The sequence below is a fragment of the Myotis davidii genome, unplaced genomic scaffold (assembly GCF_000327345.1).
Source record: "Myotis davidii unplaced genomic scaffold, ASM32734v1 scaffold135, whole genome shotgun sequence".
Lineage (NCBI taxonomy): Eukaryota > Metazoa > Chordata > Mammalia > Chiroptera > Vespertilionidae > Myotis > Myotis davidii.
The window spans coordinates 7006267-7033017 of NW_006289813.1; the positions used below are offsets into that span (position 1 = coordinate 7006267).

General features: G+C 39.9%; 1 protein-coding gene across 3 annotated transcripts in view; it reads left to right on the forward strand.

The window, feature by feature from the left end:
• The window catches only part of PDE4D (phosphodiesterase 4D), a 1003569-nt gene that overhangs the window by 312665 nt on the left and 664153 nt on the right, over nucleotides 1-26751 (forward strand). Inside the window, exon 1 of one of the 3 annotated variants that reach the window (XM_006762436.2) lies at nucleotides 25272-25892. The exons of the other annotated variants lie outside the window; for them this stretch is intronic. Coding sequence (XP_006762499.1) covers nucleotides 25627-25892 — 266 coding nt within the window. The 5' untranslated portion in view covers nucleotides 25272-25626. Of the gene's footprint in view, nucleotides 1-25271; nucleotides 25893-26751 lie in introns of those variants that run through there. 3 annotated transcript variants of the gene reach the window in all.

The following is a 26751-nucleotide window of genomic DNA, read 5'->3' on the forward strand; positions in this document are numbered from 1 at the left end:
GTGTAGTTGAACATCCTCATATGAGTACTTGACCATGTTGCTGTGTGCATGTGTGTGCGTGTTGCAGGAAGAGTTTGTGTGTGTGTGTGTGTGTGTGCAAACTTACCTGGGTTAGGATGACCAAACTGAATTTTGCCTTCGACTTGGGAGGGGGGGAGTTATATGGGAAAAAAGAGGAACAACTATCTGGATCTGAACAATAAAGATTTAAATTAAAAAAAAAAAAAGATTACAAAAGGTTAATTTATTTTTTTTCAATGACAGTTGGCATTCAATGTTATATTAGCTTTAGTGTGCAGCATAGTAGTTAGACATTTATATAACTTCTACATTTATCCTCCTGACAAGTCTAGTACCCACCTGGAACCATACAGAGCTATTACAGTGTTATTGACTATGTTCGCTACACGGTACTTTATATTCCGTGACTGTTTTGTAACTACTAATATTTACTTCTTAACCCCTTCACCTTTCCACCTCCCCCCACCCCAACTTCCTCCCATCTGGCAACCATCGGTTTGTTCTCTGTATGTATGAGTCCATTTCTGTTTTGTTTCCACTGAATAATTAGTGAACACTTACTTGCAAAAAATAAATACAGTTCCTTCATTGTTGAAGCTGACAGTCTAGTGAGTAACCAAAAATCACAGTTGTCCGTGTTGACTTCTAAGCTCTAATAATCCTGATGAAGGAAGGGCATGCAGCAGTTTGAGAAACTGACAAGACCTGTCTGCTTGAGCTGTTACAACAAAATGCCATGGGCTTGGCTGGTGGCACAACCAACATACATTTATTTGCTCACAGCTCTGGGGCGGGAGGTCTGATATCAGGGTGTTGGCAGGGCTGGTTTCTGGTGAGAGCTCAATTTCTGGCTCTCAGACAACTGCCTTCTTGCTGTGCTCTCACATGCAGATGGGGAGGGGAGGGAGAAAGAGTGCTCAGGAAAGCTCAGGTGTCTCTTCTCAGAGGGGAACTAAGCCCCTCACGAGGGCTTCATCCTCATGACCTCATTTGACCCTCATGGCCCCCTAAAGGCCCTATCTCCAAATATCATCACACCGGGGTAGGGTTCCAACATATGCATTTTGGGAGGATACAAATGTTCAAGTCATTAACAGGAAACATCAGAAAAGGGAGAAAATGGGGCAGTAGAATCATCAGATTTTTACTTTAAAGCATCATTCTGGCCGTGCTGTGGGGAGTAGATGTTGGGAGGGGGGTGAATGTTGGAGGGGTGTAGATGTTGGGAGTCCGTTAGGCCACCATTGCTGGAGCCCAGTGATTGCTGTTTAGAACACAGTGGGGAGATGGTGGCGGGGTGGCAGGTCCAGTAGCCTTGGCCTCATCAATGTCTCCTTTTTCTCTCTGTTCATTCTCCCGAGCCACTCACATCGTGGTAGTCTGTAAACTATTTCCTTTTCACAGTCTAATACTTCCTCCCATCTTTCCAATGTACATGAAGGGACCTAATAGTCTTCTCTCTCTTTAAAGTTCTAGAATTCCATTTCTGGTAGGTTAGTTCAGAGATTTTCAACCGTTTCCATTTCATGACACACATAAAGTAATTGCTAACATTCTGAAGCACACCAGAAAATACTATATCTTTGGCCGATCTGACAAAAAATAGATATAAAATTTGATTCATTCACACTGGACAGCTATTGTTGTGTTGGCTGTTGTCGTTTTTTTATTTGACAATCTAAGGGAAAAGAGGTGAGTGTCCCTGGTTAAATAGGTATTGTAAGTTTTAAAAATCCTTGTAGCTCACCAGTTGAAAATTGCTGGGTTAGATGAAAGTATCTACCACTCACAAGTATTAGTCAAATGCATTACAAAGTAAATGGTGAATACTTAAAACATTAACAGAGCAAAGAAATTAGTGAGATTTTTGTGCTGTAGGACATACAATGCTTATAATATGGTGTATATGTTCTTTGTGAGACTTTAATTGTCTAAAAAAAAGCATTACACTTTATTGTTTATGCTGTTATCCATCAGTGAAAACTTCAGCTTTTGGAAAATTAAAGTGGCAGTAAGATACCAGATTCTACTTACTTGACTGGAAAAAAGCTAAAAGATTGGTAACATTCTGTCAGTGAGTCCATGGGGAATTTCCTGAGGGGCTTGTGAACTCGGTGATGGGCAACATCGATTGATTACAAATGCATGTACCATTTGATTCAGCAATTCCACCACTATGCATTTATTCTACAGATTACTTGCACACATTTTAAAGGACTTATGTACAAGGTTGTTCATTAGAAAACAATCTGTGATAGTGAAAGCTTGAAAAAAACATAAAGGTCCATCAATAGGTGACTGGTTCAATAAATTACACTTTCATACAATTGAATCATATGCCATCTATAAATAGATATGAAAACATTCAAAAATAATCAGTGAATAAAGGATGTCACAAAATGGTGTGTATAGGAGGCTGCATTTTTATATAAAAGACCAGAGGCCTAGTGCATGAAATTTGTGCACGGGTAGGGTTCCAAGGCCTGGATAGCGATCAGGGCTGATTGGGGCCTTCTGGCTGCTGGCCAGGGCCTCCCTTTCCTAGATGCCAGCTGTGCCACCCCGGGCCTTCCTTCATTCTGTGCCATCCCCTGATGGTCAGCACACGTCATAGCAAGTGATTGAATTCTGGGTCTCCTGGTCGAACTGGGGACAATTTGCATATTAGACTTTTATAGATAGAGATAATAAGATGAAAATTATTTACCTTTGGGGCAAAGGAGAACTCCATGAATTCAAAATTAGGATAAAGTATATAGAGTTTTATCTCTGTGTATATGATTACATACATATATGCATATAAATACATATGTGTGGACACATATGTGCATATACATGTATATGAATGTAATTTTTATTTTCAATCACGTAAGTGTATTGCCCATTCAGAAGAATATGTTTTTAAGTCCCAATGTTTTTTTTTTCTATTTCTTATCATTTTTTTCTCATAGTAAGACTTGATGTTGAAGACAGACTCTATAGTCCTGAATTAGGCCTCTGCCACTTACTAGCTGTGTGACTTTAGGCAAGTTACTTAATATCTGTACCTCAGTATTCTCCTACATAGAATGTAAATAACCTAAAGCAAGTTGTTGTTTTAGTGGATTTAGAGTTTTCAGTCTTGCAAGGTAAAAAGGTTCTACAGATCTGTTACCCAATAATATGAATATACTTCACATTACTGAACTGTACACTTAAAAATAGTACATTTCACCCTAACCGGTTTGGCTCAGTGGATAGAGTGTCGGCCTGGGGACTGAAGAGTCCTGAGTTTGATTCTGGGGAGGCAAAGGGAGGGGAGGGAGTTGAGTACAACCTTAGTCTCTCAGTGATTCTGCTCCAGGCAGGAGAAGAGCTGTGTTGCCCACTCCCTGCTGGACCAGCCTCTCTGAAGTTTCACTTTCACTCATCCCATTCTTTCATTCTTCTTTGGATTTTCCCAGCAGCTAAAAAAAGTGACATGAGGAGTAGAGATGACATCATCTACATTTTTTGTACAATTAATTAGTAATTAAGTAACATTAAAAACTCTTTACTGAGTTGTTTTTAATGCCTTAATTAACTATGGTTTGTTTGTTTTATTGTGTATTTTACTTGAGGTTTTTACTGTAAAGCATGCTATTTTGAAGACAAAATTTAAAAAATAGACAGGGATAAGGAGAGGGTGATGGTTGCAGGAGGTGACAGTCGGTGTAATTGCAGTGGGCATTTGTAGGTCAGTGGAGCATAAGCCCAGAGGGAAAGACAGGGGGAGGGGGCTGTGGGACCAGGAGGGGGAGGGCAGCTTCTGTGGCTGCCTGGGAGCCAGGGCACTGGGCTTTGCTGAGCCACCATCACAGATGGCGTTTCCGCGAATGGTTGTTGTATTTTCAGTCACATAAGTGTAGTGCCCATTTTGAAGATGCACATTTATGTACCTTTTTATCTCAGTGTGACTCATTCCCTTTCTCCCTCAAATATGATTGCCCTTCAAGGGTTCGGAAAAGGAAGATGAGTCTGGCTGCAGGGCATGTTGAATTACTGTAGAGATAGCTGGGGGTGTATGTGTGTATCTGTGTCTGTGTGTGCAGCTCTGTGTGTCCGTGTGCATTTCTGTGTGTGTATATCTGCACATGTGTGCAAACACACAGACAAAGCCCTGCACTGGCAGATAATTCATGGTCACCTCCTGCCTAACACATGAGCTGTTTAAATTGCTATATTTTCATGATACTTCACCAGAATAGGTATTAAATCAGATCAACACGATGTATACATAAGCTGTAATATTTTAAAGATAGAATTGCTCTCTGTTATCAGATGAATGAGCCCCTAAGGCAGCGGTTCTCAACCTGTGGGTCACGACCCCTTCGGGGGTCGAACGACCCTTTCACAGGGTTTGCCTAAGACCATCAGAAAACACATATATAATTACATATTGTTTTTGTGATTAATCACTATGCTTTAATTATGTTCAATTTGTAACAATGAAATTGGGGGTCACCACAACATGAGGAACTAACTGTATTAAAGGGTCGTGGCATTAGGAAGGTTGAGAACCACTGCCCTAAGGGAAAAAATAATATAAAAAGTTCCTTGTGCACCTTAGCTGCTGAACAGGCAGATGTGCCTCAGAAGCTATGGGTTCCCCATCCTCCTGAAGGGAACGGCTCCAGTGATGAATCCTTTGTCTAGAACTCTCCTTTGCCATGAAGGGTACTTGTAATAGATTTCTACAGGCTGTTTCTTTCTTTGAGGGAATGAGCCATTATGAATGAATCTTTATTCCTTAAAAGGCTAAATGATGCTCAGACTCCTCGGTGTTGGCACTGACTTAAGCTAATACGGTTATAAACATGTTTGGGTTGTTTTTGTCGGCCATTTATAACTGCCAGGGAAGTCTGAGATGGTGACAGTTAGCTACCTCCTTACAATCTCGCCACCTGGTTAGGAGGAAAGCAAGTCTCCAATTAAATTCTGATTTATTTGAGGACATTTATTAACTAAATATTGATTATAAAGAAGCATGAAATAAATAAATAATATCATCAGTTTGTCTCCTTTTGGTGCCTGGCCACCATTTTCAAGTTTTACTTAAGGCAAAAAAAAAATAAAAAAAAATCCAGAGTTAATATTTGTCATCATTACAGACAAACATTTTCAGTGTTCACAGCTGGACACTGGGTAGTTCCCAAGGGGTGGTCCTTGAGTCGTTCTGTCTCTGAGTGTATTCCTTCCGTGGAAATCATGCACCCCCAGCACTAGCTACGACTCCTGCGGAGATTGCAAGGCTAGTCAGCCCCCTTGTCTTACTCCAGCTGCTCTTTGGACATTTCATCGACTGTCTTGTCACTTTACGTTGGTTGGCAGACTTCTCTTTCCTACAAAACCACCACCTCCGGACGTCTCCATTCCTGTTAGTGCAGGCATCATGCTGCCGCCTAAGCTTGAAGTTTACAGTCATTTTCGAGCACAGCCACCTCCTCAACTCCCGATTCCAGTCACTATGTTGTCTCAATTCTTCCCTCGAATTTGTTCCTTTTCTTTCATCTCCTGCACACGAAGCCGGAGCACAGTCCCCCATGTTAACAGCCTGCCTCTCCCCTGTTCTTCTCCAGTCAACTCTTCTACCTGGTGCCAAGCCAACCTTCCTAAAACCACCTGGATCAGCTCACACACCTGTCTGAAGACTTCCCATGAGGCTTCATTTCATTGTGGAAACTGTTCAAACTTCTTTGCATATTTAACAAGTCACAACAAACCTCCACTGCTTTGATTCTTCTTCTTTCACTATGCAAACCTCCATGCCTGTTGGGCTTTGTAGTTGCAGCCCCTCAAGTATGTCACTTGCATGAGGCATTCTTTGTTAGGTGTTTCTTCCCCCCATGATGTTCTTGCTTTCGTCCTTCAGAGTGTTTTGTTAGTAGTTCAAAGGTCTGAACTTTACAATTAAAAAATAAACAAATAAACTCGTTTTAAATATAGGTGTTGCCAGTACCACTTCTGATTATAGTGTGGCCTCGGGCTGTTATATAGCATTTCTGAGCCTTAGTTTCCACATCAACACATTGGGAAAAATGCCTACAACATATTAATCATATTTAATCTTAGTTCCTCTTTTCTACACTTTTCTCCCCAGGGTAGCCTTTTGTGCCCCCACCTGTCACAGATTTCTCTCTCCTCTGAGCCCATAGCACTGGTTTCTACTATCAGGCCTTTGGAAAATCCTCATTTGCTTCTTTGAGGTACCTCTTGTATTTTTATCATTGTATCCTGGAACCATACATTGTAGTCTATACTAGCCTGTGCTATGGCCTTGGGTAGGATGCTTTAGTTTTGTGTAGTCATAGTACCCAGGGAACAAATCTCTCACTTATTCTCACAACATACTATACAGTGGCCATAATCCTGTTCTATAGAAGGGGTCAGTGAGAGCCAGAGGCTTATGTGAGTTACTTAAGTGAGTTACCTAAGGTCACTCAGGGAGGAAGTGGCCAAAGGCAGACCCGAATTCTAAGCCCGAAGCTGTCTCCTCCCTCCCAGGCCTGTAACCTTAGGGGCAGAACTTGTTTTATATTGTTGTATTTCAGTATTTAATTTTGCAACCCTTATAAGTCCCAGCCCCATGACTGACTATAATTAAGAAGGTATTCTATACGTATTTTTGAAGGAACAGATAAAGTGAGTACTAGAGACATTATTAATATCACAAACTTATTTCAGGAGAGATTGAGGGTCAGGTCTCTATATATTTGGGCGAGGATACCGTGTGCTCAGCTTCTCCACCAGGTTCCCTGTGTCTCTGAGGATAAACAGCACAAGGTCTTCATTCTAACACGGAACCACGAGGTTAAGGGAAGCATTCAAAGCCATCGGTGGAGAGGAACTAGAATTCCCATTGTAGGTTCTCTGAAGTGGCTCTGTGTGGCTCCGGACACTGTGAACCCCACCATTGTATCCATAGCATTTTAGCCTTTGGCTAAGCTCAAGTAGAGTGTTTGTTCTCTGGGCTTTAAACAACTGAGTGTTCTCCATCCAAGGACAACAGGTTTAGCCTGTGTGTGCATTACAATGTAGTAAGCTCTGGTGACAGCAAAGAGTTTAAACAAGAGATTTACTTGAATTCTCTTGGATGCCGTTTTTCTATTGACATTGCTCGGGTAACATGCCATCGGATAGCATTCTGCGTGATGCTGGGCGTGCCGCCTGACTGAGCCCGCACACCAGTGACTCTCCCTAAAACAGGGGCCCGGAACATTTTCTTTCTCACGAAGAGGATGGGCACTGCACTCGTTCCTCCCTGGCTCACATTCCAGGGGCAGGGTGGAGGTTGGCTCAGGAGAATCAATGTAGAGCACAATGTACGTGCAGTGACCACCAGAGAAAGAGACAGATTGTACTTACCTGGGTTGAGCATGAAGAAGAGTGGCAGACAGAAGTTTTCCATGTTATACAACAAGTTCTCAACTACGTGAGTCTCAGAGTCGGGTCAATTAAAGAAAAGATAAAAGGTGGAAGATATGAGGCCAAATAATGGAAGAGGAGGAAGCAGAATTGAGGCAGAGGGTGGGATGAGAAACAAGGACAAAGAGAGGAAGAGGAAAGAGAAAGGACGAAAGGCCACGTCAGCGGCTCCTACGTTCTGAGGTGAGGTGGCTGGTCGTAGGTCAGTGCTTTAGTCACACATCCTGTTTTTCACTTTGGGCATCAGAGTGCATTTCGCTGCCCTTTGAAGTTTCCATACGCTCCACAATGATTCTGTAGCGCTCATTCTTTGCTGGGAAATTGCTTATCTGCTCTTATTCTCAATCTCCGAGGTCTATTTTTATGAGGCTTTATTTTCGCACAAAGCCCAGCATATTTTGAAATAGGTAAAATAATGCACTTGGCCTGGACTCTTCCCATTTTAATTTTAAACGTGGGCCACTTTAACAATTCCAAAATGTAGAGGAGTGGCTTCCTTCTACAATAATGGAAATCCAGCTTTTAGAAATATTCATTGTCACCATTTTGTTGTGGGTAGTCATTGGGAAGGTTCACCAGAGCTGTGCTTTCATTGGGGTTCGACAATGGAATAAACTATTGCCACCTGAAAGTCCAGGGTTTCTCCTCTGGAGAACAAAGATGCCCCCAGCCTCTTCAGTTCTCCTGAGATGCCATGAAGCCCTGTGTGCCCCTCACAAGGTGTGGCCTAAAGTAGATAGAAATGAGTCAGTTCCTCCCGGCCAATCCCCCTCCCAGGGCACTCCCACCCAGTGAAAAAAACAAACAAAACATAAAGAACTCTTCCTGCCTTTTAATTCCCATTGATCACACTGAATGGAATAATCATATTAGCTCAAAGGCTGCAGCTCTGAGTCCCCTGCTCTGAGATGAACGTTAACTTTGGTTCTGGGTGAAATTTTACCTGGATCTGATTCTGTTCCCTCAAGGATACTGACCACAAACGCCTCTTATGCAGAATCCCATCTGCCCTTCATTTTCAGCCACCGACTGTGAAGACTTCCTGGGATCTACAACACTTATGGGACTAAGGCAGGGATTTCAATTTTAACCTGGAGTAACATAATGCTTATAGCCACTCAGATCACATTTCCCACTTCCATCAGGCATAGATGAAATACTTGTGTAAAGCTCAAAATGTAGTGACTAATTAAATACACGGTATATGAGTTCAGGGAAGCCAAGAAAATGACAATAATTCCAAGTACGTAATACTGTTTTCAGCAGACAAAGCCCAGAGAATCTTGAATCTTAGCGCTGAAAGGACCATAGACGTCATTTCGCCTAATCTCTCAGCCGGCAGAGACCGCCTCGATCACAGATCTGATAGCTTCTTCCCGGGAGCACAGGGTGACCTAACCGGTGTTGCCTTTCAAGGCCTTGACGTGTCAGGAGTGGCTCTGGCCATTCGGAAGCTGGGCTTGATAAGGAGCTGTTTGCCTGCCTCCGCGCTGCCTACCCCTCGTTCTTCACTCCGAGTAAGAGATTCCTGACCATTCCCCCCTGGAAATGGCCTTCACATCTGGAACAAGTGGCGTGTCCGCTCTAAGCCTCTGCTTCCTTAGGCTCTACTTCCTGGTTTTGGAACCCTTTCTCTTGTGAAAGGTTTCTAGACTCATCAGCACCCATGTTCCTAGGAAAACTGTGGTTACCCACATCAGACAAACTCTGACCAAGCCCAGGGAACAGTGAACTGATTGTCTCCTATGAGACAGAATTTTCACAGTTGAGGGATCTAAAAAGATAGTGGGTTTAGTGGGTTTAGTAGTATTTGGGAGTTTGTTTTGTTCCTTTTTTTCATTTTCATTTTATTTTTACAAAACCCACATCATATAATAAGCTTAAGATAAATGAACACTCTAAATCTTTTTCACTTATTCCTATATAATACAATGTTTAAAAAAGAATCCTTACCCTACATTTTGCCAGACCTATGACAACAAATGAGGTTACGTTAACTTTAATTATTTAAGGTTCACTAGCTTTGGCCCACATTTGCTGAAGTGGCTCTCTTAGAAAATCCGCCCACCTATTTCTGGGAGTTCCCCTGGGTGTCTCGAGCAAGACTCCACTCACTGGAGCCACTACTCAGCAGGCCCCCAGGCTCAGCAGGTTCTGTTGCTACCCAGGGGACCAGGCAGACACCACAAGGCTGTGCTTCTCCTTTGCAGCTACTCCACTGACATTAACCTTTCTCCCTCTGTTTCTGTACCGTACAGAATTACATGTGACATCTCCTTGCTTACAGCTCTCTACACTTCTCAGAACCCAAAGCTTCTTCTCTGGAATGCATTCAAGGAACAACCACCATATCCCTTTAAGGATTGCTCTCCATTCTGAGAGCAGAGGTTTTGTTACTGGGCCCAGCTCCTTCCATCATAGAAGGAGTTCTCTGAAGAAACCACTAATTCCTCCTCCCCGCTGCAAATACACTTTGATTAGGTCCTCTTGAAAGAAACAATGAACCATTAACATTTTTTACCAAATCATTAAGCTTTCTTCAAAGCCATCATTTTAAACTCTTCCATAATATCCATCCTATTGATATAAAATACAGAACATTTTACTATTGCTGAGAATACTGGCTTATATAAATAGTTAATTGTTTTTAGCAAATATTTTACTTTACCTTATTCCTATAATACTCTTAACCCATTGTTTAGCATGTGTAGATAATTTCATATCTTAATTATGCCACTCAATTTATTCACAGTATTCCCAGCTTTGGGCTTTAGGTATTCATTTTTAAAATGAATCTTTAACTTTTTAAACATCATACCAAATTTTAGTTGCTTATAAACCCCGCTTTTATCTTTTAGCCTATGGATCTTCCATAGCCCTTATAATGAGGTCTTTGTATAAAAGACAGACACATACTTAAGGAGTGAATTAGAATATCACTTATAATTTTGAATGTCACTGAATATCAATGTCAGCTGCTAACTGGTATATTTACTTGTAATCATTCAAACCCTCCTCATTAAGAAGAAATTATATAAAATTAATTATAGAATTGAAACAATCTTTAGGTATGGTCTAGTTCAGCCGTGGGCAAACTATGGCCCGCGGGCCGGATTCGGCCCGTTTGAAATGAATAAAACTAAAAAAAAAAAAAAAAGACCGTACCCTTTTATGTAATGATGTTTACTTTGAATTTATATTAGTTCACACAAACACTCCATCCATGCTTTTGTTCCGGCCCTCCGGTCCAGTTTAAGAACCCATTGTGGTCCTCGAGTCAAGAAGTTTGCCCACCCCTGGGCTAGTTCAATGGCCTAATTTTAACCATGCATCCATCCACCTATCTCTTCCTCAACAAGTCATCCATCATCCTTTGATTTTCTAGGGACAATATAAATATGGGTGACAAAAATGTAAGCCCCAGTCTCTATCCTAGTGATATGGGTGATAGAAGAGTAAATAAAAGCAATAGAGGATGCTATTCCTACTCTTTGGTAGGAGAAAGAATGATTTTCAAAGCAAGTAACACTTAAGCCACACCTTCAAAAAGAACAAAGAATTCATCCAGTGATTCTACGGACGGGGTAACAGCCTTGAAAGAACATGGCATGTTGAGTAGTAAATTTCTGTAGCTACAGCATGCGAGTATGCACACACCCTCCCTGGTACCCTGAGAGGATGTTGCCAAGATGTGAGCCTGGTAGTAAAATTTTTGGCAAGAGGAGCATAAAAAATATAAGAAATATGCATATTATCTACAATCGAAATATATATACCAAGGTTATCCAAGTAGAGAAATGACATGTTTTAGACAATATTTTTTACTAGAGGCCCAATGCATGACATTTGTGCAAGGGGCTCGGCCCTCACAGCCCCGTCTGCCTCAGCCAGCCCTCGCAGCCCCGGTCATCCAGTTATTCTGCTGTTCGGTCTAATTAGCATATTGGCTCTTTATTATATAGGGTAACCTTATGCAGGATGGACTATAAACTGGAGGCAAGAGATAAGGCTCTTCTTTGTCAGTGTGACAGACTATTTTATTCATAAAGCACATACCTTATTCTCGGATCCATGCAAGATGAAACAGGTTCACATCCATTTGCCCAAGATTCGGGAAAAATGCTAAGCTTTTTGTTATTGCTTTGTTTCTTTATCTGTGACATGCAGTAGACAGGCCCTCTTTTTTATCTTGATGAAATCTTTAAATAAGTAGAAATAGAAAAAAAATTGAAAAAGCCTATCTATCAGGGACCTTCTCTACTTAGGTTTTATCTGTCTCTGGGAAGATGACTGACCCAAAGCTATGAAACTCAGTGTCTCACCAATCCCGCATGTCATTTGGTTGGACAATATGTCAGGACAATGCCCCAGGCGTACTTTGCCCATTAACAGACCAGTTGTGAGTCATAGTCTGAACATGAGGAAATGTTCATTTACTTTTTCATAGTGAGAGCAGTGAGACTTTTTTTTTTACACCCAGAGTACTATCCTGGCCTAGATGCCTTTTGAAAGGGTATTTTCTGCCACAGGCAGGGAGCAGAATGTCAAAATGCAATTCCAAGAGCTCCATCATCATTCAGAATGCCCGAGGAAATGGAGGTTTCCCAGCTGCCTGCAATCCACATGTTTCATATGGTGTGGATCAGCACGGCTGATTAGCTGCTTCAGGATTCATTCATGGCTTTGGAAGCACTTGTTAACCCACAGGGGGAGGAGAAGAGCTGGAAGCAATTGGACTGCAGCCTGGTTTTATTATAATTCAATTCAATAACCACCTTATCTTTCCAAATCCCAGTTCAGAATCTGTTGAAAATTATAGTTGATTTAAGTTGTTCTCAGCGACACATCCAGAGAGAAGAAGGAGGTTGCAGCTGAGGGTTTCTCAAAGCCACAGAAACATGGAGCACTGCAGAAGAGAGCTGGTGATCAATGGTACTTTCTGGACCCACATATGCCCTTTTCCAGAGGCTAGGAAATAGCTGCCAGGATGAGGGAGAGAGAAACCAGCTGATGTGAAAAGGCTCATGCTGAATGCCCAGGACTCTGCATTTTCAATCGCCTGCCAAAATAAACACTGCCAGCACCCACCTGCACCCACTACCATTTCCACTGCACAGAGCTGGCACTCAACAAACTCATCATTCACCTTAATACAATTCTCATGGCATAACCTGACCAAACACATGAAACCTAATCAAGTAAACAACCGTTGTCATTGGCAACAAATGCTGGAGTTGCATCACAAGTAAACCACATTCTTTACTCTGCAGAGCAGAATGTGAGAATATAAGCTGCAAAAACTTAGCACTACCCTCTCTTAAATACATGATATCATTAAAAAAAAATAGGAAATTCCATATCAACATTCCAAAAAGAAAGCACATTCAGAATTTACTTGTGTTGACATCTTTTCCATGATTCCTGTTCCACACTGTTTTGCCTGAAAGTGGCTCTTAAAACAGCTACCTGTCTGTCTACGAAGCAAAACCAACAGCAACACATCCTCATCCTCATCTTAAATAAGACCAAGAAAGTGAAAGGACATTTCAGTAGCTCACCATCCTTGGCTGAAATATAACATCAGATTCCCTTTGGGGTCCTGAGGCCAGTGATCCAGTCCTAATTATCTTTGTAGCATCTGTAATAATAAAAGTATAATATGCAAATCAACCGAATGGCTGAACAGCAGAACGTCTGTCTGGACGGCCTTCTAGATCAGTGATTCTCAACCTTCCTAATGCCATGACCCTTTAATACAGTTCCTCATGTTGTGGTGACCCCCAACCATAAAATTATTTTCATTGCTACTTCATAACTGTAATTTTGCTACTGTTATGAATCGCAATGTAAAGATGCAGGATGTATTGCCATTGTTACAAATTGGACATAATTAAAGCATAGTGATTAATCACAAAAACAATATGTAATTATATATGTGTTTTCCGATGGTCTTAGGCAACCCCTGTGAAAGAGTTGTTTGCCCCCCCAAAAGGGGTCACCACCCACAAGTTGCGAACCACAGTTCTCGATGAAGCTGGGGCTGCTAGGGCGGAGGCCTGCTGCCACCACCCTCTGCGGGGTGATCAATGGAATGGGGGTAGGGGGCTCCATGATCAATTGCCCCGCACGGGGTGGCGGCAGTCAGGACTGCGAGGGCCTAGACAACTGGGGCTGCGAAGGCCTACTCTTGCATGAATTTCATGCGTCGGGCCTCTTGTTTGCACATAATGCAGACTGGGAGTATAGGACTGTGCTTCCACAAATGCTGCTTTTGATTCTGTTAGTGTTTTCTGTTGATTCTGTTAGATCTTTGCAGCAATTGAATTAGCCATACATCTGAATTACTGTTACATTTTAATTTTACATTTATCCAAATTGATTTCAATGTTTTTAAATCTGATATGTTCTTCCACCATGTGAATATGATTTATTTGCTTTAAAAATATTTATTATTTTTAAAATATTTACTTTAATTCTGATTCAGTTGTGGGTTGGGGTTCTGACTTCTGTTCTAACATCCCTCCTGGAAAATTATTATAATTAATCAGGGTTGGGAAAATACTAGTCCTCCACTTCAGCCATCCCTTCAACTCTGGATTACATTCAGATTTGATAAACATGAAGCATGTATCTTAAAGTCTGTTTCTTAAAATGCTTATAACTCTGCATCTGGTAGCAGTGACTGCTCTTCAGGATGACATGATTCTATTAGTCCACATCTTTTGGGAACAATTGTCTTTTCATGAACCCATCCATGTGGTTCATTGTGCTCCATTGTACCTACAAGTATGTTCTAAAAGATCTTTTCAAAGTTCTTCATGAAAATCAGATACAATATGACACAAGTATTTATTTCTCTGACCTGTTAACACAGTCACCTGTTCTGGAAAGAAAATCATATAAATTTTAAATAATCTATTTGACTTCTGCAAGTTACTACCTGCATCATAGGAGGTTCATGATTCATTGCTTAAATATTTTTTTCATGATTTTGCCAGATATTAGTAAGGAAGTTACCAGGCTCTAATTTGGGGAAACTCTCTTCTGTTCTGTCTTTGGGATATAAGGCTCTAAAACACGTCTGCAAATTTCCAGTACCTCTGCCCCTCTCTGTGATTTCAAAATCTTTCCCAAGAAGATGACCCTCACCTTTGAAGAATGGGTAGGAGGGCATTGTGCTGAATGCCCAGAATGGCAGAACAGCATGACGTGTATGTGCTCTTGCAGAGCATATGTACTTGGCCTCACTTATTAATGAGTGAGTATTGATTTTACATAAAACCATTCCTAATGACGTCTTTCTTTTCATTCAGATACCACCACAATCTAACTCATACTTTAAGTGTGAGGTGATCCATCTTAGGAATAGTTAATTTTATTAATTAAGGGGACCTCTGTAGTCATCTATTCCATCACCGTCATTTTTGGATAAGAAAACTGAGACCTATAGAGTAGAGGACTTGCCTCAAGCCCTAGGACATGTAGTAGTCAGGACTAGGTCAAGGGCTCTCTCAATCACACTAAACTATGTATTTAAGGATACTGCACTGACAGTACTGTCAGACCAGAATCCAGATGACGAGGTGATGTATTGTACAATTGTATACCTGAAACCTGTAGAATTTTATTAACCAATGCCACCCAATAAATTCAACAATAAACAAAAATTATTTAACTGCATTAAGATAATTGAAAGCACAACACACACACACACACACACACACACACTTCAGTCCTTATCTAGACCATTAATTTTGTTCAAGGAAAAAATTCTACAAAATAATAACAGAGTCCTGGTCAGTCATTGGAAAACTGTACACCAACGTGTAAAATAAGGACTAGGCAAAAAGGTAAAATGCTCAGCACAATCTATCTATTATAGAAAAAGCAATTTAAAACATATTTTACTGAGTAGTGCCAGGACATTACTGAAAAAGTAAGTTAATGCTTTTTCCTTCGAAAAAGCCCTCTATAATGTGTAGATGTTGTCATATTAGAGACACTCCTGGGAAATGCTTGGTCAGCTAAAATGGTTAAAAAGCTAAAAATTGAGCATTGATGTGCTTAATTTCTCCCACACTAAAAAAAAATAGGAGATATTTTGGAAAGGCGAAAAAAGTCTTTGGCAGCTAGTACAGGGAAATTGACGGCAACATAGGGCTGTTTGAGGAAAAATATATGGAAATTCAAACACTGTTGGTAGGAGTGTAAATTGAATCAGTCGCTTTGAAGAACAATATGGCAGTTTTTATTAAAATGAAAATGCTTGTATCTTTTAACAATCCTACTTCTAGATACTATTATAAAAAAAAATTCTTGAAATGTGTACACAAAGAAGAATTTGCAAGGCTATGCTTTGGATGGAGCAGTGACTTGCTGGATACCTGATGCCCATCAATAGAAAAATGGCTACTTGAGCTGAGAAATAGCCATACTATGGAATGCTAGGCATTGGCCAAGAATAACAAGGGAAGTCTTTGTTGAATGAAAAAAGCAAGTTGTCAAATGATCAAGCATGATACTATGTTTTATAAAAAAAAAACCTCAGGAAACATTAATATATGTTTCTACAAGCACATAATTACTCATGAAATCACATGGAGGTCTAGAATTTTCCTGACCCATATGGTAGCCACTAGCCATGGAAAGCTATTTAAATTTAAGTTAGTAAAAATAATAAAAATAAAATTTTCCTCAGTTACATTAGCCTTGTTTGGCTAGTGGCTACTGTAAGGGATAGCCGAGGTCAGCGAAGATAAACACAGCTGATAACAGGGATCCCTGTGAGGAGGGTCAAATTTGGGGATGGTGGTCTATAGGAACTTTAGATTTCTGAATGACTTTTAAAATTTTTACAGTGAGAATGGATTTGATATTATCCAGATAATTTAAAAAATAATATATTTATAAGATTAAAGCATACCTAGAAATAGGATTTCTAAAACTTTTCAAACTTTTAGTGGGTATATCATAGCAAATTGATTTGGATACACTGTTCTTTCAGGCTGTTAACAATCTAAAAGCACACAAAAAGGCTAAACCAACTCTACAAATCATTTGCTCCAGCCTCGTCTGGAAGGTCATCCAGAAGGACGTCCGGAAGGATGTCTGGTCTAATTAGCATATTAAGCTTTTATTATTATAGATGGGCTGGTAGGCAGAGATAAAAAAACAAGTATGTTTATTTGAAAAGATGTATTTAACCTTTGTAACCAATTCAATAATTACTGGATGGCTTTATACAATGCTTATATAATTACAGAATATAAATGGTGTTTATTAGACTAGCTGGAATGTATATTTTTATATTAGTGTAATAGTTATCTGTATTTATTTTATTAGGGCTGAAAATTAATGATTTTAGGAAAACCACAGATTGGTGTATACAATTTAGCAATTATTTGAGCACTTCCAGGTCAGCATCACTTCATGGAAAACATGAGAAAGAAAATCATATACCTGCTTGTACAGTTATGCATAGACTTACTATGAGACTATAAACTATTGGTCTATAATTGTAGCTGACAATTCATTTTCTAAAGTTTAATATATTTAATTTCTCATAAGCAAGTGCATCAGGTTGATGGAAGCACAATTACTTGATTAATATTTTAGATAAAAGATAGTTCAATAGCATGGTGGTAAATCTTGATGATGAGTGTTTTTGATAATGCTTCCTACACAGTAGACTAGACTGAAAGTCTTAGCTACCCATGAACACAGAATTAATCTTGTGTCTACAGATACACAAATATCAGCATCCTCGTTATATCTAAAGAACCTAGCACGTAGTGTTTGTCCAATTAATGCTTTTAGATTGCCCTAGCTGGTTTGGCTCAGTGGATGGAGCATTGGCCTGTGGACTGAAAGGTCTCATGTTTGATTCTGGTCAAGGGCATGTACATTGGTTGTGGGCACATCTGGTTAAGGGCATGTACATCAGTGCAGGAGGCAGCTGATCGATGTTTCTCTCTCATCAATGTTTCTGACTCTCTATCCCTCTCCCTTCCTTTCTGTAAAACATCAATAAAGTATATTTTAAAAAAATAAATGCTTTTAGATTAATTAAATTATATCCCAGAAACAGTTTTAAATAAGGTTTGCCTTTTAATTTTAAGTAATGATATAAAAATAGGCAAATAATTTCATGACACTTGAAAAAGAGTTTGTGTTTCAACTTAAATGAAATCCTTTTTGCCTCATCTTAAATTTGCATTAGCAAATTAAAAGACTAAGAGACCCTGATGGAAGGAGACCTTTTGAATTGTATTTGACCCAGCCAAGTATTTTTTCAAATGAAAAACGCATTTTCTTTTCTTCCTGTAACACATTGAAAGTGGATACTCTTTGGTGGGCACTCATTGTGAAATGTGAGTAGAGATTTCTGTTATTGCCTAAAAGGTAAGTTAAACTCTGAAGTTTTAGAAAATCTGACTAAGAGTGCTTATACCTATCTTAGTAGTTTTACTATTTTAGAAGTAAAACAATGCTTTGATTCCAAATATTAAATTAACTTAGACATTGCTCTCCCACTCTGTCTCCAAGCCATGACTCAGATGTCAGAATGATTTTTTTAACCTAGTTAGAAAAGAATTTTCATAACTTTTAGGGCCGTAAGAACATTAGTAAGGCACCTACCTAGTGCAGCATCCTCTGATTTTTCCATTTTCAATTTCTTAAACATTGAATATATATTTTCCATTTCTCTTTCTAAAGCATCATCTGTGGAACATATCACTACATGTAACAGGAAGAGACCATGTTGCCTCAGGATGCATTTGATAATCGTTTTTCTCAAATAGCAACTTAAACTTGCAAAGACAGCATATATTTTCCTTTTTCAAGTTATAAAATTCTAATTAGATTGAAGGACTTTCTACCGCAAAACTGAGTTCCAGAGAAGTTGAATGAACTTGTTCAAGGTGACCTAGCTAGTTAATTACAGCATTGGCAGTCAAACTTTGCTTTCTGTAAAGCCTTTTGTAAAGCATTCCACAAAAGCGACTAGGTCTCAGAAGGTTCCTTACAGTTAGGTCTGAAAAGTGTTATCCCTAAAAGTATGATGCTTTTGAGGAGTCATTCTCTAAACATATTAAACTTTAGAAAATAAATTGCCAGCTACAATTATAACCCTGTGAATTATGGACAGTCTCAGTGAAATGTACTATTTGTCTCATAAAACCATTCCAAAACCCAGAATGACTGAAACAGATGTTGTGTGTCAGCATCAGAGGGAGGCTTTCCCGTTATGTTATGCGAATTTGAGAAAGACTCTAAAAGTCCTTTCTTGGGCTGGTGGCGGATGAACACAGAAGCTGAAAGAGATGAGAAATAAGTTCCTTAGTGTTCAGTTTTGAGTAGTACACTTCAATGGCCCTCAAAACCCATTGTCTTTATTGAAGTTTGGCTAATATTTAGAGAAGGCATTCTACGGTCTCATTTTAGCAAAGTTCTCAAGAGGAGTTCTGTTCTAGTATTGGAGCATTTTTAAGTGGATGTATCAGAATGAAAGGAAAGATCTTGGTGTAAATTGTATTGAATATTTTTCTCAGAAATAAAATAAGCTGTTTTAACATTTCTGTTATAGGTTGTATACTATAAAATGTTAACCTTTCTTTTAAATGAGATGTTGACTATTTCAATGGAGATATCCCTAACATTTAGTTTTAATCTACAAAAAGCTCCATTTAAATAAATTTAATCTTGAAAAAAATATTAATTTTTGTATTAAAGCAAATTGAATTTAGGAGAACACACTGTGCTCAAAGTGTAGCTCTAATATAAACCAAGACAGATGTATTTTTTTGTTCAACAAATCCTCGCTACTTTTATTATATTATCAGACTTTTGATGATTAATTAGGTGAATCATACTTAATTAGGTGAAATGGATAAATGATTATGTTTAAAAATGTCCAATCAATTTTTGACTTGCATGCTCAAATATAGCCCATGAACAAATCTTTCTAATTCTTGTATGATAAGCCTCTCTCCTTCTATTCCTACATCTATCCTAATAAAAAGGTAATATGCTAATTAGACTGGACATCTTCCAGATGACCTTCTGGACATCCTTCCGGACAAAGCCATGGTGGCGGGGCCAAGACAGAGGCAGTTAGGGGCAATCAGACCTGCAGGGGAGAGCAGTTGGGGGGGATCAGGTTGTCAGGGGAGAGCAGTTATGGTGATCAGGCTGGTAGGGGAGAGCAGTTAGGGGGATCAGGCAGGCAGGCAGAGGTGATTAGTTGTGAGCAGGCAGGCAGGGGAGCAGTTAGGGGCGTTAGGCAGGCAGGCAGAGTGGTTAGGGGCAATCAGACAGGCAGGCAGGTGAATGGGTAGGAGCCAGCAGTCCTGGATTGCAAGAGGGATGTCCAACTGCCGGTTTAGGCCCAATCCTGGAATTGGGCCTAAACCGGCAGTTGGACATCCCCCTAGTGGTCTGGATTGAAGAGGGTGCAGGCCAGGCTGAGGGATGCCTCCCCCACCCCTGTGCATGAAATTCATGCACCAGGCCTCTAATAAAATTATATTGAAATAAACAGTCTTCAGAATATTCCACTTCCAAATTTTAGCACATATTGCCACTAAGTTAATATTCTTTAAACCTCTCTCTATATTATTTACCTTTATCACAGGCAAATTTTAATGATTTTTTTCCATGGGATTTCACTAGCTCTTACCTTCCCAAGAACCTACCTCTCCAAAATGGATTATTTTTTCCACATGTACCTTCTTTCAAGGACTAATTCAAGTCCTACTTCTTCTTGAATTATTTTACATTGATTATATATATATCCTCTAAACCCTTGAGGCATCTATTGTTTCTGTTGTTACTTATATATTTATCATTTATCTTCTTTGTTGGAAGGTTAAATACAGCTTTTCAAATAAACATACTTTTTTTTTTATCTCTGCCAACCAGCCCATCTATGATAATAAAAGCTTAATATGCTAATTAGACCAGATGTCCTTCCGGACATCCTTCTGGACGACCTTCCAGATGAAGCCAGGGCTAGGTGCCTGCTGGCGGCTGGAGGGAAGCCTGGGTCCTGGGTGCCAGAGGGAAGCTGGTGTCAGCAGCTGGGAGAAGGAAGGCCTACTCTTGCATGAATTTCATGCATCGGGCCTCTAGTTACCTAATAAATGTTCAGTAATGATTATGATTTGAAAAGCCTTGTTCTACAATGTTCAAGTGTGCTTTTATATATAATGATGATATAATTTATCATCAGAATTTATTATATAAATTTTAAATAAAAATATTTACAACAAAAGTCTAAATAAAATAATGTTATTTTGCATAATAAAAACTACCATGAAGTTTTATTAAAACTCTTTCAGATTAAAGGAGTACAGACGTATAGATGAAAAAGAACTCAGGAATTCCACCCCCAGCTGCCCTTATTTGAATACCATGCCTTTGTAAGAATTTCATGACTTGGCAGGCTTCACAGGTTGTCACAGTGGATGGCAGGTGGAGCCAAGGACAGATTTTAATGTTAACTAGACCATGAGCTCAGGGTAGTCATATTTCTACTATTTTCCATATAAATATCTATCATCAGTTTTCAATAGTGGATAAGCTATCTTTTGGGCATGGTTTGGTAGAGAGTTGAAGTAAAAGGCTTTGGCACTTCATACACAATCGAATCTCAGTTTGCAATGTTGAACTATATGTCTTTGGGAAAGCTATTTAACTTTCTAAAGCCCTCATCAGCAAAATAGTGGTATGAAATAACACTTGAAGAGTTATTGCAAGAATTAAATGAAATAAAAATGGAGAAATGCCTGGTACTAAGGGTAAATTTTTGTAGGTTCCTTGTATCAACTAGTAGCAGGTTTCACTTAATTGAGTGTTTACTCTGTACTAGGCACTGTTCTAAACATTTTACAGAATGAATGTTAACACATATAAGCTTTGCAGTATCCTTATATAAGAGATATTATTATTTTACTTTATTTTATGCTTATCATTCTATTTAAAAGATTAGGAACTGAGCCACAGACAAGTAAAGTACTGCAGCTAGTATGTATCATAGCTGGAGTTCAAAACAAGCTTTTGGGTTCCAAACACACCATTCTTACCTATCAGACAACATGACTTGTACCACTATTACATCATTTCTATGGGCCATGTCCAATGGGCAATTTTAAAAGCAGCCTTATTTTAACACACTATTTACCACACTGTTTAAAACAGAGTTGGAAGAAGCAGCAAATACATTCCATAGTCAAATATAAATCATTTTAATTGATCAGTTTTTTTGAATTAGCTGCACCAATGCTCCCTTTCAATGTGGGGAATCCAGCCTTGCTTATTCCCACCTAGACAAGGGCATACTTTTCAATCCTTGTACCAGAACCTATGCAAATCTTATTTATTTGTTTTGCTGCCTATGATAATTAAATATATATTTTCAAAGATTCTGAGTCATCTAAAAATGCAAATTATGAAAATCCATAAAAAGCTATGTAGGAAAACATTTATGAAGTTATAAAATGTTATCTGCTGTTCTAGATGTGGGTGATGTTATCAAAACATTTCACCCACTTTGACATTTCCACTTGTTTAAACCCAAGGTCTTATTTGGCTGTCACTTACAATGCTGTGTTTTTCAGAAAAGCTTCTGGCAGCTAATTTTAAAGAGATTTTGTTTTAATAAAAGGCAAGATGTGTACATAATGCTTTTGTTGGAAGAGTTCCTCTGCCCCTCTGCATTATTATAAAGAAAATTGTCAATTTTCACCCACCTTTGGTTATGTTCAGAACTTTACAATGCATGCCTCCTAAAGCAGTGATTTCAAAGCCAGAAACACTGGGGGGTGTTTCAATTATTTCAAGGAGGTGGCAAAGAATTCTCAAATCAAAAGTAATTTTATTTTCAAAAAGCAGCATGCATGCCATATATCACTTGTGAGATTCAGGCGGAGAATTGCAGAGATAAGGAAATTAAACAAATAATGATAGGTTACTGGACCCTGTAAAGAGGCAGCCAGTTCTGTTCTATAATGGAATCGTTAACATTTCCAAAGCAATGAGAGATTTGCACAGAGCCTTTGTTCAGTTTGGGTCTGTGTTTAACCACAACCCTCAACGAGTTTTTAATGGAATATTGTTATATCTTCTGCTTTAGCTTAGTTGTGACTGCCAACAAGTGTCCTGTCTCTCTGAGGATCCACATGACATGCTACTTATGAGAGCACAAGCTTGTCAATAGTTTGCTCCCCCTCAAAGAAGGTCGCTGAGAGCAAGAACAGGAACCTGGAGTCCCCTGAACACAATGACTTTCCCAGTACTAGGCCCATATCATTCTTAGTCATATAAAGTCTTCTTTTGTCACTGAGAATCACTTTTCTCTCCTTCAAGCCAGACATTTAAACATCTCTGGCTTCCAGGCTCTCATCTGGTTACTTGGGCTATACTTTATCATGTTAATTGCTCTGTACTTTATCTACCTTGCTAGATTATAAACTCAGAGAGGACAGGGATAGCATCAAGCTATTCTTTAAATAGCCCACAGCAGCCTGGCCTGTGTGGCTCAGTGGTTGAGCATTAACCCATAAACCAAGAAGTCTCCGGGTTCCATTCCAGGTCAGGGCACATGCCCAGTTTTCAGGCTTGATCCTCAGTGGGGAACATGTGGGTGGCAGCCGACTGATCGATGTTATGGATGTTCTCTCTATCGATGTTTCTATCTCTCTATTCCTCTCCCTTTCTTTCTCTCTGAAAAATAAATAAAAACATATTAAATATCCAAGAATGCCCAATATAGTGCCTCGAACTAAATAGATGCCCATAAATGTTTGTTGAATGGAACTAAGTCTTCAGAAAATGTGAAAATTTTCTAATTTTTAAATGCCACGTCAGTATACTGCCTACTGTTTGTTTTCTTCACTTTATCCTGTTATTTGAATTTTTATTTCACAACCCTAAACAAGTTTTATACATACTGATTCCTGAGCTTTTTGTTTTGAAACAGAATTTGCTTCCTTCTTCATTTGCACATTCTAGTTTCTCACTCTGGTGTGCGTTTCCGCCTTCAGACTGTTCTCCATGTCACCATTCCTTCGTCCATTATGCACAGCACGCTCATTGCATTTCTCTGCACCTGGTAATGTCACTTTCTTAGTTGTTCTGGTGTCTTTTCCTGAGCATTGCCCAGCCCTTTCCATTAAGTCATTACATTACGAGCTCCTTGGGGGAAAGCATTACAGTCCTGGTTTGCACGTCTCCTGATGCAGTTGACAGTCCCTCCGCCCACTCTAAATAAGTTGGCTACTGTTTAAAGGACTATATATATTCTTTAAATTTAAGGGGCCTTGCCACTTAGTGTTGCACAGTGATGAAACCTTTTGTACTGGTGAAAATTCTTCACAGACAATAGTGTGGTAAAGGCCTAGAAGGGGGTAGGGTGGAAGATGGAGGGGGTCAATGGGAAAAATAAAATAGGGGGCGTCTGTAATACTTTCAAGAATAAAGATGAAAAAAAGAATAACACATCGTGATTTTTTAAATTCTGAGTATTTACGTAGCAGATTTTCTGATTACTAGTAAGTCATGGCACATATGTCTCATAAATCATTGCAGGTACATCACGCGGTAACTGGGCTTCAGAACCTCAGAGTGTCCTTTTCTGTAACATTTTAAAGGCAAGTAATTAAAACTTAAGGTAGAGCAACTAGGGAGGGAGATAGGAGAATTTTTTAGGACTTACCTAATAGTAATCATAGAACCCTCCAAAATAATTGAATCAGACTACTCCAGTCTTCATTTTATCTGGATACATTTTTAAACTCCTTCTTAATTTGTGTTTGTTTTTTTAAATGAAATTATTCATAGATTCTGAGAAATATTATTTTATTTAATCCTGAACTGTCTGTACATCACTAGGCTCTCTGTTCAAAGATTTGGGTTGCCTTCCAATCCAGTAGTAATGTTTGCACTTCTAGTGTATAATATAATTGACAATATAAGATTCAACTTGCTTTATCACTTAATTACTTCAATTGATGTGGCATTAACATTTTTTTTTTCCAGTGGCAAACTAAACAGGCAAATAATAATAATTTATTCTCTTTTATTTCAAACCACCTCCAAATCAGTTTCTTTGAGCTATGTTGATCGCAAATGAAAATGTTAGGTTAAATGACAGCTGAGAAAATAGCGATGAAAAGTTAGATTAATTTTATTCTTTTATCGTTGAATACATAAAATTGTACATACGATGAGAAATAATTGAAACTTTAAAATCATTTTTAACTCCTCTTATGAAAACAGTCTGTCCCCCTGGGGGGCCTTTAGTTTAAATGCAAAGAAATAACAAATACCATTTGCGGGTGTCAATAGTGCGGTCTCATGCTATGCAAGGGCCATGATTAGCAAGTTTGTACACCACCACAGCGACCTGTGATGTTTTTCATGTGTAGTATTTTTTAAAACTTTTTGTTTGATTTCTAACAAGGTAGAAAGAGGGGGATAACAGGAGTCCATTTTATTCTCTTGAGATGTCTTACAGGCCTATCAGACGGAGTTTAGCATCAGGGCAAACATTTCTCCTCGTCTAGCCAGTGCTTGCTCATTCTCCCCTTATACAAGCCAAAGGGCTGGCCGTTTTCTTTTAGGAACGTGGACTGAAGGGAGACAAATACCCCTGCTGGAGAGGAAGGTCAAGTTCAAAGTTTTTCTTTCCTCTGGATTCAGGAATCAGCAAATGGAAAGACCAGCCAAACAACTGAGCAGCAGGCATCAGATGGTTAAGCCCTCCCCCAGGACTTTTTATGTACATAAGCAGAAGTCACTGGAGCAGCTGCGGCGCATTAGTTCCAATAGTTTAGCAGGCGGCTGCGTGGCGCGGACAAAGCCCGGCCAGCGCGCGGCTCCCTCCATGTTCCTTTGCTGCGGGAGCTGCGCACGGTCTCGGCGGGGATCGCGGGGGAGGGGTGACGTTTTCTAGGCTCCTGCGGAGGAGCGCACGCCCCCTCTGCACCCAGCCCCATCGCCACCGAGACCCTGAGGCAGGCCAGCGAATGCACGAACAGCAGCTGGATCCGACCTGCTTCCCTGGACATTTCCCCTGACTCTGAGCGAAGCGATCACTGGAAAGAGGCCAGGGAACCACGTTGCCCTGGATTGTTGCCAACTGTACAAAGTTGCCCGGGAAAAATGGCTCAGCAGGCGGCAAGCCCGGACACCTTAGCCGTACCCGAAGTGGATAATCCGCATTGTGCAAACCCCTGGCTGAATGAGGATCTGGTGAAATCCTTGCGCGAAAACCTGTTGCAGAACGAGAAGTCCAAGACGGCAAGGAAATCGGTCTCTCCCAAGCTCTCTCCGGTGATTTCTCCCAGGAATTCCCCCAGGCTCCTGCGCAGGATGCTTCTCAATAGCAACATCCCCAAACAGCGGCGTTTCACGGTGGCACATACGTGGTAAGGTTTGCACCGATTGTTGGAAATGGTGGCTGTTCCCCCCAAGACTCCTGCTCCCCCCGCCGTCCATTTGAGGGGTGGGGAGGGAGCACCCTATCTTCCCTCACCTGTAATTTATCATAAGTAATGCACCTTAACAGCCAGTCCTGCGGATGTCCATTCAGGGCGGGAAGCCTAGAGATGGCTCATAGGAGAGGTGGAGGTGGGTGGTTCTCAAAGTTCAATTCCTATGGCAAGTTCCTACAAGAACATTGGATGCCAGATGTCAATAAGAATGCAGTTTGGCTCCCATGCTGATGTGCTGGCGTTTCTTTGATTTCTTAAGCCACTGTGTCTGCCAGGTTCTACCACAGCCTAGGAAAGAAAGGGCCAGAAAGGACAGGGGGGAAATTGTAATTTGTTCTCTTTTCTGCATGATCCCCCGTTGCACAGAGGTGTGTGTGTGTGTGTGTGTGTGTGTGTGTGTGTGTGACGGTGTGTTCCTGTACAACCCTCCTCATTACTGGCTTTAACATGTCTGTAATCTCAACTCCGCCTTTCAAAAGGAGAGAAGAAAGGATTTAGGGATTCTGTGCAGAAAGTTGTAGCCTGGCACTTGGTATTCTTTGAACTTGGATTCTTTGAATATTGTGTCAATATTTTAATTTTCTTTCCGAATATTTCTATCTTTTTTATAATGGGTGCATTTGTTTTAGGCGTGTGCTTCCATAAATTATTCTAGATGACTCTGGGGATTTTCATGCTCTTGTGAAAACAAATATTAAGATAAACCATTTTGTGAACTTATAGTGGTGTTTCTGTCCCAGAATAAGCAATTCCTGGCTATAATGGGGGGGGGGGGGGGGGGGGGGGGGGGGGG